This window comes from Balaenoptera acutorostrata, chromosome 6, assembly GCF_949987535.1.
Source record: "Balaenoptera acutorostrata chromosome 6, mBalAcu1.1, whole genome shotgun sequence".
Lineage (NCBI taxonomy): Eukaryota > Metazoa > Chordata > Mammalia > Artiodactyla > Balaenopteridae > Balaenoptera > Balaenoptera acutorostrata.
Window position 1 is genome coordinate 117987343 of NC_080069.1, and position 15442 is coordinate 118002784.

Here is a 15442-nt window from a genome sequence, read left to right on the forward strand (position 1 = left end):
TTAAATATCTGTTGGATGGATGGATGGCTGGATTGATGGATGGATAGATGGACGGATGGATGAGAGAGAATGTTGGGGGTTTTTTTGTTTCTGTTTTTGTTTTTAATTCATTTATTTATTTATTTATTTTTGGCTGTGTTGGGTCTTCGTTTCTGTGCGAGGGCTTTCTCCAGTTGTGGCGAGCAGGGGCCACTTTTCATCGCGGTGCGCGGGCCTCTCACTGTCGCGGCCTCTCCCGTTGCAGAGCACAGGCTCCAGATGCGCAGGCTCAGTAGTTGTGGCTCACGGGCTTAGTTGCTCCGCGGCATGTGGGATCTTCCCAGACCAGGGCACGAACCCGTGTCCCCTGCATTGGCAGGCAGATTCTTAACCACTGCGCCACCAGGGAAGCCCAAGAGAATGTTTTTAAGCTGACATCTCTATCAGAGAGTTGAGTAAAGAGATGAATGAAATGTCAAGAGACCAGTGCCTCCTTACCTATTCGGTCCTTCAGATCTCTGCTGAAACATCACTTCTCAGCCCTGGTTGTACCACCAGCCATAGAGTTTGAGCTCTTCCAGAGGCTGTAGTTTCTTTGTGATAATCTAGGTGTTTGTGTGATTACTGGCATCATATCATTTCCCTCTTGAACCCCATAAGGGGAAGGGCTGGGTCTGTCTTGTTCACCAGTAAATCCTCAGCCCCCAGTGCAGTGCCTGGCACACAGTAGGTGCTAAATAGAATGAAGAAGCTAATGAATGCAATATCCCAGGGCAATTCGGTTCATCAAACACTCACTGGTGCCTGTACTGTGCTGGCCCCTGGACAGGAGTCAGACTCTGGCCCTGCCCCTTGGAAGCCTGGGCTTGTAGTCAAGCCCCAGGCATGGTGGGAGTGGGAGGAACAGGAGACCCCTGGTGCTGGGGCTCTGGAAGGGGGTTTTGGGTGAGCAGGGAGGAGGGCAGAGCTGGGGGTGGCCGAGGGAGGACAAAGGCTGCGAGTCAGGGCAGGAGCAGGGTGGAGAGGTCTGTTGGTCAGATTGGGGAGATGGAGGGCCAGGGTGTGGTATTCAGACTCAATTCCAAAGACAGTGACAAGATGCTGAGGGGATCCTCTCCAGACCGGGAGAGTGGGAGAGTGGTCATGCGGCACTTGGCTACCACATCCCTGTTAATGACTAAGGCAGCTACTAGCTGTGATCCGCTGTATGACTTGGGTTTTCCGCAAGGTTCTTGGGGAAGCCAGAGAGGTTTAAGGAGGGCTGGGAGTGGGGGCGGGGGGGCGGCTTTGAGGGCCTTAGAAGCAGGCTTGACCCCAGAGGGCTTTCCTGCCAGCCCCAGGCTGCTCAGTCTTCTCCGGATGCTCAGGGGAGAAGCCAGGGAGGCCAGGGCTGGGGGAGGGAGCAGAAGTAGCTCCCTTGTTCCTTCATCTGTCCCGCCACCAGGGTCTGGTCAGTGGTCCTGCCCTTGGAGCAGAATCCACAGGCCCTAATCTGCGTCAGTGGCTCAGGACAGTCCCAGGGACAGCTGCTTCCTGCTGTGAAAAGAGACCTTTGCCTGCTACTCTGGGCTTCTCCGAGGAAGAGGAGTCTGGGCAATTTGTGCTCAGCCCCTCCCCACCCCCCCGCGTCCGTGCTCTACCACCCCACCCCTGTCTGGGGCTTGAAGGCAAAGACTCTTAGAACCCTACTATCATAGCATTCATGTATTCATGCCACAAATATTTATTGATCACTTACTGTTTGCCTAGCACTCTGCCAAGTGCTGGGATACACCAGTGAGGGAGACAGTTCACAATTTAGCAAGACAGACTGACATCAACAGATAATCACACGCATACACACACACACACAAATTCAAAATTCCAGTCATCGTCATAGAAGAAAGCTTAAGGGAGTGATGAACGATTACAATAGGGGTCCTGGCTTATATGGGGGGCCGGGGAGAGCCTGCCTGAGAATGTGACTTCTGAGCTCATACCCAGAGGATGAGTAGGATTTGCCAGGCAAACAGGAGGAAGTGCTTTCTAGGCAGAGTCAACAGAAGCATGTGCAAAGTCCCTGAGGTCAGAAAAAGTCTTTGAATAAACTGACTGTTAACCTGAAAAGATACTCAGAGTTATCTTGCCCAATCAGCCACCTAAACTCTGCTTGCACACTTTTTAGCAGTGGGGAGCTTGTCCCCTACCAAGGCCACCAGTCCCCTACTCAGATGGCTCTGTCAGAAGGCTCTTTATCCTGAGCTGACCTCTGCCTTCCTCTGTCTTCCCCTCTGTTCACTTGTGGTTCAAACCAGGGCAGGTCTGGCCCCCACCCTCTCTGACCAGCCAGGCCTTGAAGACCTGGGGGAGGGGTGAGCTTTTGAGGGTCTCTCTTTGCCTACCCCATCTTCCATGGGGAATCCTGGCCTCTGTCCACTGACTTCCTGCCCACCCCAACCCTCCAGGTCATCCGGAAGGGCTGGCTGACCATCAACAACATCGGTATCATGAAGGGGGGCTCCAAGGAGTATTGGTTTGTGCTGACCGCCGAGAATCTGTCCTGGTACAAGGATGACGAGGTAAGTAAAGGGCCACTGGTCATCAAGGGGTTTGGCTGGTGGCCAGAGGCAGGCTGAGACCCTACCACAGGCTTGGAGTGGACTGAACCACCCAAAAGGGGTATTTAAAAATCCCATCAAAGACCTCGGGGTGGAGGTGGGAGGTCAGGACCAGAGGCAGGCAATCCTGGGGGCTTATCCAGGCTGGATGGAGAAGATGGCTTGGCAGGACTGGGGAGCTTGGGGCTGAGAGCCCTGGGGTGGGCAGGGGTGCTGGGCATCCCTCCCTGACCCCACCAGCCCCGCAGCCTTCCTGTTTTCTTGCTCCAGGGCGTGCCTTCTACTCCGTGGCCTCCACAGGCCCATGACACACACGAGTCCAGCTGCCAGACACGCTGTTAACCCCTGCACCCCAGCCCCCCAGCCCCCAGCAGTCCGAGGGGGATGCCCAGGGTGCCTCCAGCTAGAGGGGCGAGGAGCGATGGGGCCCCACAGAGGCACCACCCCAAGCCCCTCCCTGCCCACTGGGCACAGAGAAGCCCAGCCACCCCCCTTCCCTACTGCTGGTCTCCTTTAAGAACAAGTCTCTTTGGCTTCCACATCTGGATTCCAGAGGTGACCAGAGAGAGCAGGGAGGGCTGGGGGGGAGGGGGCTTGTGGTAATGAACTCCAGCTGGCCAAAGAGTTGGGGGGAGGGACCCCCTTCTTCCTGAGGGGTCTGTTGAAGGCGAAGGTGCTCTCCATGGGGGAGCAGAGCCTGGGGCGGTGGCCTCTGATTTCACTCTCCAAGCCCCCCTCCTTGATCCCTGCCCCCTCCAAGTCTCCCCAGGCAGGGCCCCCCTCCTCACTTTGGGCGGGGCCCTCTGTCGTCACCGGCGGGGGCGCCAAGCCATCTGGACCTCATTACCCCAACCCTGGCCTCTCCCAGAGCATGGGGCCCCTCGAAGGGGTGGAGTGTGGGGCGGTGCGGGGCACGGGTGTGGGGACCGCTTCCTGCTCTACCGCCCGGGCAGCCTCCCTAGACGTGCCCATGCCCCACCACTCCTTGGGCTCCTGTGTTGAGGTTCCTTGCACAGGGCCAGGGGACAGTGTGACCTGGGGCTGGGGGCCAGCGACGGGCTACACTGGTGGGGAGGAGGGAGTATATCTGAGCGGGGCCCCCATCCTTGTATGTGTGTGTGTGTGTCGGGGGGCTGGTCTCTGTGGAACTTCGTGTGTACATTTGAGTTAAGTCGTGTGTGACCTGGCGTTGAGTGTATGTGTGGGTGGGGGAGGGCTGGGCAGTGAGTGCTGGGAGGTGAGGGTGTATGTGAGGCTTGTGGACGTGGGGTGTGGGAGTTTGACAGGAGAGTGTCTGGGGTATAAGCGTCGGGGCATGTTCGGTGTATGAGGGTTTGCATGTGTGTTTGGGGGCAGACCATGTGTGCCTGAGGCGTGTGTGCCCGTGCCCGGTGTGTAAGCGTCTGTGTGTATGTGTGGCGAGTGGGCTTGAGGAGGGAGGGCGTGCGTGTGGCACGTCTGAGGATGTGTATTGTATGTATTGGGGATGTAAGGATGGGGGAGGGCTGGTGCTCCATTGTGAGTGGGTGTGTGCGTCTGTGCGCGCATGTGTGTGCATGCACTTGTGTGTGCTTGGGACACGGATGTGTGATTTAAAATTCGAGTGCGGGAATGTATGTTTCCGAGTTGTAGGTGTGTTCGTGCCGAGGTAAGGTTGCGTGTGTGTGTTGGGTTGTGAGTGCATCTTTTTGCCCTAAAACAGCTGGGGACACGGAGGTGGTCCGGGCTGGGCGGAGGGTGATCTGTCCCCCTTCTCCACCCAGCCACCAGCCGTCTGGTCTTTGGGACTTGGGTGATCCTCTGGGCAGACAGGCGGCCGCCCACATCCCCAGCCCTCACTGACCCCCCACCTTCTCACTCTTCCTCCGCCACCCATCAGCAGCCCCACCCCGTCCCACAGCATGGTGGCGCCCCCACCCCTGTTGCCTCCTCCCAGCCCACCCAGTGCCCCCCAAGCCCCCTGCCCCGGCTCCAGGCTCCGGTTCTGGGATGGCGCGCGGGGGTCGGTCCAGCTCTCCAGCGGCGGTGCCGAGGGTCTAACCCAGCCCAGCCTAACCAATGTGCAGACTACTGTACAATTTGGGAGTCCTGAACAGATAGTCTAAACACTGGGTAGACGGAGTGGAGGTGTCCTCTGATCCTTCCAGGCTGCAATGTCTGTCCGTTGGGTGAGAGCTTCAGCCCCACGTCCTGGAGATGCAAGGTCCCCAGCCCAGCCCAGCCAGCCCGGGGTCCCCTCTCTGCTCTGACTCCCCTTCTGCCTCCTTTGACGTGGCAGGGGTGAGCGGGAGCTCTGGCTGGGGAGGAGGGGCCTGGGGACGGGCCGGCCTGCGGGAAGGAGGCTGCTCCTACCTAGTGTCCAACCCCAGAGCAGAGCGCAGGGCGGGTGGCGGCGGGGCCTCCCTCGAATGCTTCCAGATGTTCCCTGGCCGCGTGTGCAACTTCCTCCTCTCCTCCCCCAGCCGCCCTCTGGGGCTCCCGGCCACCCGCCTGGCATAAAGAGGGCTTTATGTGGCTGGACGGGCCAGGGGGGTGTGGGGGGCAGAGGGAGGTGGGCAGGATGACGCCAGGACGGGGAGCGGGGTCCTCCGAAACCCAGCCCCCGACCCGAGATCCAAGGCGAGGCTCATGCCCTAGCCCCGAGTCCTCCAAACCCACACAGTCACCCCCCACTGCGTCCCCGGGCGTGGGCCCTGTGGTGTTGGGTTGGCTAGTGGGGTACAGGCAGCAGAAACCCCTCCCCTCCTCCCAGAGCCCCATCCTGGGGTACCTCCTCCGAAGATCCCTGAGCTCCTCCCCTCTGTCTGTAGGACAGAGAAGCCTACAGTCACGTGTCAGCCCCCACCAGACGTACACACATGTGCACACAGGCCTGGCACCCACATGCCATCCACAGATAAGCATAACTCCTCCCAGACGATACAGATAAACCAAACAGATTCAGCCCATTACGAAAACTATATGCACGTAAGTATGTGCACCCACAGCGCATGTCCCGCAGGTACATTCATGCAGACACATGGACATTTACAGTTGCCACACCTACGAAACTGTGCACACGTACAAACATGCTCACACGCACACACGGCCGGGCTGGCACCTCCTCAGGCAACCTCGTGCACACACAGGGACACATGGGCACACGCACAGTGGTGAGAGGACACGTGCTCAGACGTGCACATGTTTGCACAGGCATACAACCACACACGTTGCACACACAGACTCACCATCTCCAAGCTTGTGCTGTGTGCCTGATTGCTAACACATGGGCAGCTGTGGGGAGTGGGCTGAGCCAGCCCTTTGAAGCTGCCAGGCCTGGTGGCCGCCCCCCTTCCCCGTCTCTCCAGTCAGGAAATGAAGTCAGAGGCTTATCCAAAGCAGGCCCCATCGGCCAGGCTGGGGGCAAGAGAGGCCGAGTGCGGGGTCCCTGGCTGGGGCTGGCCTGGCTTGCGTCCAGGGCTTGCTTGGGGCGGGATGTGGGAGCCAAGCTCAGCCTCGCCACCCCAGGCTCTTGAGCTCTGGCATGGATGCGGAGGTGGTGGGAAGGGCTTGAACGCCATGGGGAGCCGAGATGCCCAGCAGACCCAGGGCTTCGTGGCCAGGCTTTCATCAGACAGCGCCCGTGCAGTGCAAGGCGGCTGGTGGTCTACAGTCCCAGGTCCCCCCGCCCTGCAACATGGAGCATCCTTAGGGAGTGAGGCGTAGCAGAGACAGCACCAACCTCACCCATCACTCCTCCCTCTCCCCCAGGAGAAAGAGAAGAAATACATGCTGTCCGTGGACAACCTGAAGCTGCGGGACGTGGAGAAGGGCTTCATGTCCAGCAAGCACATCTTTGCCCTCTTCAACACGGAGCAGAGGTGCCTGCCTGCCCCCACGGGGCCCTGGGGAGTAAAGACGGGCCCACAGATCCAGAAGAGAGAGAGATCTGCCCCGGGCTCCCCAGCAAGTCATTCATTTGACAAATATTTGTTGAGTTTCTAATCTGTGCTAGACTCATGTCAAGATCTCGTTCCTGGCCTCCCTCCTGCCACCCCTTCCTTTCTCCTTCCTGCCTTTCCTCCCTCCCTCTCCGTCTCTCTCTCCCTCCCTCCCTCCCTCCTTCCTCCCTTCCTGTCCTTCTGCAATCACTTGGTTAGTACCTGCCCTGCATAAGATACTGGCAGTACTAGGCCTCTCCCCTCCCAACCCAGGGCTGACTCTAGTGGACTTTCTCCTACTCAGAGATGAGGGTTCAATACAGCTGCCAAGAGGGGAAAGCCTGGGAGGGGGCCAATGGGGGTTGAGATCTAAGCCAGGGGCTGCACTGTCATGGGTGCCCATTTTATGAGAGCTCAGTCCCTTTCTAATAGAGTATTTTACTGCTCATTTCACTAAATCCTCTCAATGACCCTAAAAGGCAAGAATTGTTATTATTAACCCATCTTCCAGACGAGAAAACTAAGGCTGGGAGAGAAGAAGGGACTTGCCACAGCTGGGAAGTAAGAAAGCCAGGATTGGCCCACAGGCACGATGACCCCAGTCCACGCACGCCCTTAACCACCAAGGTAAATGGGCTTTGCCCCCCATCTCCCCTCACCACCTGCCCCATCTTGCAGGAACGTCTACAAGGATTATCGGCAGCTGGAACTGGCGTGCGAGACACAGGAGGAGGTGGATAGCTGGAAGGCCTCCTTCCTGAGGGCTGGCGTGTACCCCGAGCGTGTTGGGGTGAGTGGCAGGGGAGGTAGGGGAGGGGCAAGCTGCTTAAAATAAGGGGCTCCGGGGGGAGCCATCCACAGTGATGCCAAGCTATGGCATATTTTCGAGCTCTTCTTGGGCTCAGAAATAGCAGGGATCCTCCCCCTACCTGCTCTGGGGTGGGATCAGAGTTAACCCTTCCTCCCATCCTTCTCCAGTGAAGTTTTACACGACCCTTTCTCTGACACAGATGGCATTTCCGGCATCCCTTGCATATGATCATGCTTTCTTGTGACTGCCTTCACTTTTCTACCCTCTTTCACTGTGACAACGTCTAGAGTTGCCTTACAGTTGGCGTGCAGTGCCCTGGGTTTACTCAGTCCCTCCTCTTTCCCTCTCTGTGTGTGTCTGCTACGGCTGTGCTCGCTGGTGGCGGCGGCGACGATGGCAATGCTGGTGTGGTGACCTCTGTGGCTTTGGTGTGGGCCTCCCAGGACAAAGAGAAAGTGAGTGTGTCCCTCTCTCACCTTCTGCCAGGCGTCTCTAGCCTGGCGACAGATCTGGCCAGGCCTTTAGGATCAGGAAGGGTCCTTGGAGATGTCCTTTCCTAATTTATGGACTGGGAAAGTAAGGCAAATTCTAGGTACTAGAGTCAGAGCCAAGATAAGGCTGAATGAGGGTCTGGGGTCCTGAGAGGCACTGGGGTGGGCAGAGCCCAGAGACCCAGAGCTACGGGGGAGCCGGTGTCTTTGTACACAGAGATAGCTTCTCTCCGTACCTCAGCGTTCCAGGCATCCTTGAAGGGGCTGGGACCCTGGGGATGTCTGGAACCTGACTTTGAGGGCCCAGCCATCCTGATGCCCTGTCCTCAATGGCAGGCCAGTGAGACGGAGGAGAATGGCTCAGACAACTTCATGCACTCCATGGACCCACAGCTGGAGCGGCAGGTGGAGACCATCCGGAACTTGGTGGACTCATACATGGCCATCGTCAACAAGACCGTCCGGGACCTCATGCCTAAGACCATCATGCACCTCATGATCAACAATGTGGGTGCACCACGGCGTGGGGGGCGGGTGCTCTCGTGGGACCAGGGAGGCAGGTGGCCAGGTTGGCCTGGGGTAGGCACGGGCTAGTCACGTGGGACCAAGTCTGGGGAGGGAGGCATGGGTCCAAGCCAGAGCTATCCAATAGAAATATAATGTGAGCTTCGTATATTATTTTGTAGATTCACACAACCAAGTTGTTCCAAGAATGCTTAAATGCTTTCCAGGAGCGGTTAGGAATCTGCATCTTTTGAGAACTCCCAGACCATGTTTTGAGATCTCCCACACCATGTTTTGAGATACACACCCCCCGGAACCACTTCCACCCATGGCTTAGTGAAAAAGCATGGCCCGAGGGGAATTAGAACTGTGTTGGAATCCTGGCTTTGCCGCAAATTCCCTGTGTGACTTTGAGCAAACGAACTACCCTCTCTGAGCCTCTGTTTTCTTATATGCAAAATATGGATAATGATAGAGTTGAGGATTAAATGAATATAAAGTGCATAACAACACAATGCCTGGCATGTAGTAGGTGCTCAACATAAATTTAGATAACGAATAAATGAGACACAGGCCTACGGCATAAAAAACCTCAGCATCTCTCCACAAATATTCCAGAGCCTGGGCCAGGTAACATCTGGGAATTTTTAAGGAGAACATTAACCCATGCCCTACACACAGAGACTCACATTTCACCCAGTCCTGGCACACATTCACACCTGTTACTCAAGGGCTCAGAAAATTTTAAACTGTCGTCTTCCTTATTTTGGTCCAGTGGAGCATACAAGTCTTTGGAAAGGGTGTAACTACCCCATTTTACAGATGAGGAAACTGAGGTTGAAGTAAGCTGAGTAACCAGGTGTCCTGGTGCATAATAGGCCCTGAGTGTTCTCCTAGATCTATGACCTTGAACAGTTCACTTTTCTTCTCTGGACCATCTGAGAAAAAGGGCGGGCGGGGAAGCAAGGGAGATCTGAGTTTAGGCAGTGGCAGAACCGCATCCCCGAGTTAGTAGGGCCCGGCGGGGATTGGTACAAATTGGTACAGGCGTCAGGTCCCAGCCCTCTCCTCTCTTTGCCCGCCCGCAGACCAAGGAATTCATCTTCTCGGAGCTGCTGGCCAACCTGTACTCGTGCGGGGACCAGAACACACTGATGGAGGAGTCGGCCGAGCAGGCGCAGCGGCGCGACGAGATGCTGCGCATGTACCACGCACTGAAAGAGGCGCTCAGCATCATCGGCGACATCAACACGACCACTGTCAGCACGCCCATGCCCCCGCCCGTGGACGACTCCTGGCTGCAGGTGCAGAGCGTACCGGCTGGACGCAGGTACCAGGGCCGGCTCCCACGGCCCCAAAGCCCCCCAGCCCGGGGCCCGCTGGAAGAGGGCCGGGACCGGGCAGTGGCGCGCCGGCGTCACCGGGATGGCTCCCACCTGGAGCGAGGGGCGGGCCTTAGAGATGGGCGGGGCTTATCGCGGGGCGGGGCTTGCCTGGAGAGCTGGCTGCCGGGAGGGGTGGAGCTGGAACATTGGAGCCTCTGGGGGCGGGCTTAAACTCCGGCGAAAACCTAAGGCGCGGAGGGGCGGGGCTTGCGTGCATGGGCGTGGCCGGCACCCAGCTGGGGGCGAGGCCTCACGGTGGGGCGGAGCCGCTCATCTCTCTCCCCTCGTTGTCCTTCGGTCCCTGTCGCCCGCAGGTCACCCACGTCCAGCCCCACACCGCAGCGCCGAGCCCCCGCGGTGCCCCCAGCCCGGCCCGGGTCGCGGGGCCCTGCTCCTGGGCCTCCGCCTGCTGGGTCCGCCCTAGGGGGGGCGCCCCCCGTGCCCTCCAGGCCGGGGGCTTCCCCTGACCCCTTCGGTCCTCCCCCCCAGGTGCCCTCGCGCCCCAACCGCGCCCCGCCCGGGGTCCCCAGGTGAGTAGGGGCTGAAAGCGGCGGCAGAGACCGCCGGGCGGGCGTGGCCGGGAGGGAGGTGGGGCCGGATTCCGGAGCATCGGCCCAGGTCGCCAGAGCCGGCCCTCTCCGTCCAGGTCACTCGGACCGTGGGTGCCAGAGCCACCGGGGTGTGGCCGAGGGCTGGCGGAGCCTGCCCCCAGGGAGCGCTGAGTTCCGCAGGTGGTCGTTTCTGGGGAGGGGGCCGTGGGGCTTCCCACCTGCCCTCTTCTTTCCAGCACTTGCATGGCGCTTCCCTCCTTTTTCACTCTCTCTCTCTTCCACGCGTTGCCTCCCTTCTCCTTTCCCCTTCTAGCCGCTCTCCTCCGTTCTCCATTCCGTCCTCTACTTCTGTCTCCCAGCTCCTAGTGAGCCTACCTCAGGTCTGAGGATCTGAACCCAAATCCTCTCTGGATGGGTAGATTTTATTCACTTACACTCAAGGCTACCCTGGTGCCCGCACTTCCCAGTCCTGACTCTTTGGACCTGTCCCCGAGGGTTGTGACTGTGTGACCAGCAAGGTGTGTGATGTGTGCGTGGGCGTGCACACGGATGTGAGAGTGTAAGAATGGCACCCAGGCATGCGGTAGGACATGGAGCAGCTGGGAAAGGGGCCTGGGAGCCATGGGACAGCCTGATGGCTTTCTTCCTTCCCCTTGCCTCCGGCCCTACCTGGCCTGGACCAACGTGGTGTGTGTGGCGGCAGGAGTGGGTGGAGGCTGCCCCATTCCCAGAAATCTCCAGGGAAAAGGGTTCTACTTCATCCCTTGCCGTTGCCTTCTTTTTTTTTTTTTTTTTTTTTTAATTTATTTATTTATTTATTTATTTATTTTTTAAATTAATTAATTTATTTATTTATTTTTGACTGTGTTGGGTCTTCGGTTCGTGCGAGGGCTTTCTCCAGTTGCGGCAAGCGGGGGCCACTCTTCATCGTGGTGCGGGGACCGCTCTTCATCGCGGTGCGCGGGCCTTTCTCTATCGCGGCCCCTCCCGTCGCGGGGCACAGGCTCCAGACGCGCAGGCTCAGCAATTGTGGCTCACGGGCCCAGCTGCTCCGTGGCATGTGGGATCTTCCCAGACCAGGGCTCGAACCCGTGTCCCCTGCATTAGCAGGCAGATTCTCAACCACTGCGCCACCAGGGAAGCCCGCCGTTGCCTTCTTGATCCATGACCTTCTTTCAAGGAAGCTCACTCTGATATTTAACTCAGTCTGCCCTGTTTCCACTGGCCATGTTCTCTGAGGAAGAACACATCAGACCAATAATATCCATTTATGTTTCCAGATGGCTGGAGGGTAGGGCCATGGGTCTAACCTCCATGAACCTACAGTGAAGCAGAGATGGGGCTTGCTCTTTGGTGACCTAACGGCCAAGGCAGATGGGGTAAAGCAGGCAGCATGGTGTTGGTCAGGGGCACTGGACTGGAGTGGGCCTTTAGGCGAGTCACTTTCCCTTCCAGGGCCTCAGTTTCCCTTCTACCAAATGATATTTAACATTCTGCCTTTCTCCCAGGTTGGTGTGGGGATCAGGGGAGACAGTGGCTATAGGGATGCCACATTAACTGCAAAAGTGGCTATAGGAACTATTTGCTAACTTCCAATGTGAGTTCAGATTCTTAAGGGTATTTGACATGCCCAGGCCTGTGCTGAGGTGTGACATGAGAACTGTAAGATTTAGCACCTGCTCTGACTCTAGTCTGGCTGACACATGGGAAGTCACAGCCTCAGAGGAGAGAGCAGTCTGGGGAGCTTCAAGGCAGCTTGACTTCAGTGAGATCCCAGGGCTGATGGAGATAAGGCTCAGGTGGTGAGGAGTCAGGAGGGCGTTTGGGTAAGGAGCAGCAAGTGGGCAAAGGTTTAGTGTGGAATGCATTGAGAGCTGCTGGCCGGAGCAGAGTGCAGGTAGAATGAGGAAGAATAAGAAAACGTTGCCCTGGAGACTTCCCTGGAGGTTCCAGTGGTTAAGATTCTGCACTTCCACTGCCGGGGGCATGGGTTCGATCCCTAGTCAGGGAGCTAAGATCCTGCGTGCCACGCAGCACGGCCAAAAAAAAGAAAAAAAAGTTTGCCCTGGGTAAGGTGGGGCAGGTTGGAGAACCTTCAAAGTCCACAGAAGAGGCTGACTTGTTGGGACTCACTGCTGTGAGCAGTAGGGAGCCATGGAAGGCTCTTGGGTGGAGACATGACAGCTGGACCCTAAGAAAGCAAGACCTGTCTCTCCTGGAGCAATGCAGGTGGCCTTCTGAGCACACCAGGCACGAGTGTGCAGGGAGCTGGTGCAAATGCCTCCTGTGTGCGGGCGAGCTTCTGTGTTGTGACTCCGCGCCCGCGTGTGCTTCAGTGTGCCAAGTGGCTGCATGCCCCAGATCCATGCTGCACGTGCCGGCCAGCGAGGTTGCTGGGCATTGGGGGGTAGGGTGTATGCGTGTTGTTTGTGGGCATGTGTGTCAGCGTGTGCATGCGGGGCCGTGGGGCCTCACCGCATGTGTGTGCACGCCCGGGCGTGTGCGTGTGCGTGTCCCCCCACCCCCAGGCCTGCCCCGTCCGTGAACGTGAACTGCCACGTTGATTTCGTGCTGTCTTTCAGAATCACTATCAGTGACCCCTGAGGAGCGTCAGCCACGGTAGGTACAGGCCTCTCCGCCTGCTGCATGAACCGGTGTGTCTGCCCCCTGCCGCACCAGCTCCACACTGCAGGGCGAACCTGGGACCTCAGAGGCAGGCCCCCTCCCTCTCCCTTCTGCAGCTCCAGACTTATTCTTTCCTCTTTCTGTCCTCGCTGCCAGCTGGCTCTCTCACCTCCCTTCTCAGCGAGCCTCGGGACTCAGTGCCACTGCCCAAGACCTCCATGGCTGAGCCTGGGGAGGTCTTGGGACAGGCTCCGCACCCAAGCTGGCAAACCTGGGTGCTCTCTGGAGGCGTCAGAAAGAGCGCAGAGCTCATGGTTCATGGTGTTAGGGGCAGGGAGCTTGGCGGGGGGTGTGTGTAGGGCTGGACTCAGGCATCCAGAGGCCTTGGCATCTCACCCTGGGGTGCCACACTCATTCCCCGATCTGAGCCCTGCTGCTGGGGCAGGGCAGCCAGCTCCCAGTCTGGGAGCTCTGGAAACCGAATCCACGATAGGGCAGAGGAAGTCAAAGTCCCACCTCCTTTATCGAGCCAGCAAGCGAGCAGCAGCTGGGGGTGAAGGCTCTGGTTATTTGATGATTTGGGAAAGCCTGAGTGTCCCCCCCACCATCAGCCCAGAGCACAGCTCACAGGCCAGGCAGGTCACACAGCCCCCTCCCCTGCCTCCACGGTACTGTCACTCCTGCTGGTGCAGTTTTGAAGGCAGCGTCCTCAGCCCCAGGTGGAGCACCGTAGCCAGCCCGCAGGCCCATCCACCTGGGCCTGTTGCTCCTAGGGGTGACCTCCACTTTTCCGCTAAGGGGATGACAGTGTCTGCGGACCTGGGCAAGCCAGCTTCTCAGAGTTCCGCCCCAGCTGGGCCCCCAAACTCGCCCAGCGAACCTGCCTGCCACTCTGCACCTGCGCTGACTCTTGCTCTTCTGCTTTTCCCCAGCAGGAAGGGCCCAGCCTCACCTACACGACCTGCGGTCCCCCGACCAGCTGAGGCTCCCCTCTTAGACTTATAAGCCTGTGGCCACTGGCATCCGGCCGCCTGCCCTCCCTGCCTCCCCAGGGTCCCTTTAGAGGACTCGTGGGCTTTCTGCCCACCCAGAGGGGCCTCTAGTGCTCCCTCCAGCCATTCTGTTAGCTTTGCCCTCCTGGTTCAAACAGTGTTCGTTCTCCTGTCTTTCTCCATCAGGCCTGGTGGCTGTCACGTGGGGCTCACGGCCCCATACTCCCTGAGGCTAGGGATGGCCCTGCGCCAGTGGGTTGAAAGACAGGGGGCCAGAGAAGAGGGAAGCCAGAGGGGGCCGAGCACGTGTCTGGAGCTGTGGGTGCACTGCCTGGTGGTGTGTGAGAGACCAGCGTGTGTGGAGGGGTGGGCGCTGCCCCAGCCTTTACCCCAGACCCCCGTGAGGCTCTGGCCCCTGCCCATCTCCTGCCCTTCTACCTTCCCTTTCTCGTCTCTCTTCTCTATTCCAGAACCCTTGCCCACACCTGGGTCTTCTGCCCCTGCCCTCCTCTCCCCTGACTGCCAGGCTAAGCTGCCCTTGCCTTACCAGCTCTCTCCCCCTTTTCTCTCTCCCATTCTCTCTTTGCTTTCTCTCCAACTGCCAGCCGATCGGGTCAGGCAAGTCCATCCCGACCTGAGAGCCCCAGGCCCCCCTTCGACCTCTAACCAGATCCCTCCTATTCCTCGGAGACCTCCCTTTCCAAGCCTGCCTGGACGGCTGTTCTGTGACTTAACAGTGGCTACCCAGCCCCAGAGCTTCCCCTTCATCTGTGACTTAGTCTGTTGTGGTGAGCTGACACATCCAGGCGTGACGTTGGTGAAACTTGTGCCCCTCTGTGGTCTTGCTCCTGCCCAGTTCTATAAATATCTATAAATACTCATATATATATATATATACACACACACATATATGGCCAAGCCTCACCTCTAGTGTCGGGAATCAATCACCATGCTGTCCTTGAGGAGTCTTGTGGCCCAACTACACGGGAACGCCGTCACCCTGACATCCCCCTCCAAAGCGTGCCACCTCCGATGAGCCCCCCTGTCGTACCCAGCCTGTGGACAGCCAGCCCCCCTCTGCCACCCTCCCGTCCCTACCCCCCCTCGAACACGGGGGTGCTGTACTGGCAGCTGTGTGGTTCTCTGACCACTACCAGTCTTGCTGTCTCTTGGCTGAGAATAAAACCCATTTCTGGATGATGGGGAACAGCGTATCCTCTGTGGCCTGTGTTCTCTGTGGCGCTCAGGGAGAGGTAAAGGTTTAAACATTGGGGTGAGGGATGGGGAAGGGCCCAGCTATTGCTAGGGTGCTGTAAGATGTGGAGGAAATAGCCCCATCCTTTCCAAGGCCTCCTGGGAAAGCACCTGGAGTCAGCGGATCCTCGTCCTGTGAAACCTGCTCTGGCCACTAGGGGGCCCGGAGGGAGGCCTGTGAGGTGCTGGCCTGGCAGGCACTGTGGAAGGACAGGTAGGACAGGCCAGCAGAGGGGCAGGGGGATGGAATGGAAAACACCTGGACCAGAAGTCAGCACTCAGGGTGCTGTGGCACCCCGCTTTCCCTCCCTGGGATTAGATCTGACTTCTGAG

General features: G+C 58.3%; 1 protein-coding gene across 14 annotated transcripts in view; it reads left to right on the forward strand.

Moving 5' to 3' along the window:
• DNM1 (dynamin 1) overlaps positions 1 to 15067 on the forward strand; it is a 45842-nt gene extending 30775 nt beyond the window's left edge. For 3 of the 14 annotated variants that reach the window (XM_057547743.1, XM_057547745.1, XM_057547744.1), the window contains 8 exons: positions 2424 to 2537; positions 6327 to 6436; positions 7175 to 7286; positions 7751 to 7762; positions 8135 to 8305; positions 9391 to 9632; positions 10002 to 10217; positions 13796 to 15067. In XM_057547743.1, coding sequence (XP_057403726.1) covers positions 2424 to 2537; positions 6327 to 6436; positions 7175 to 7286; positions 7751 to 7762; positions 8135 to 8305; positions 9391 to 9632; positions 10002 to 10217; positions 13796 to 13868 — 1050 coding nt within the window. In that variant the 3' untranslated portion in view covers positions 13869 to 15067. Of the gene's footprint in view, positions 1 to 2423; positions 2538 to 6326; positions 6437 to 7174; positions 7287 to 7750; positions 7763 to 8134; positions 8306 to 9390; positions 9633 to 10001; positions 10218 to 11970; positions 11973 to 12820; positions 12858 to 13795 lie in introns of those variants that run through there. The other 11 variants (XM_057547747.1, XM_057547748.1, XM_007194597.2 and 8 more) reach the window with 9 other exon arrangements.
• The last annotated feature ends 375 nt before the right edge of the window (positions 15068 to 15442 follow it).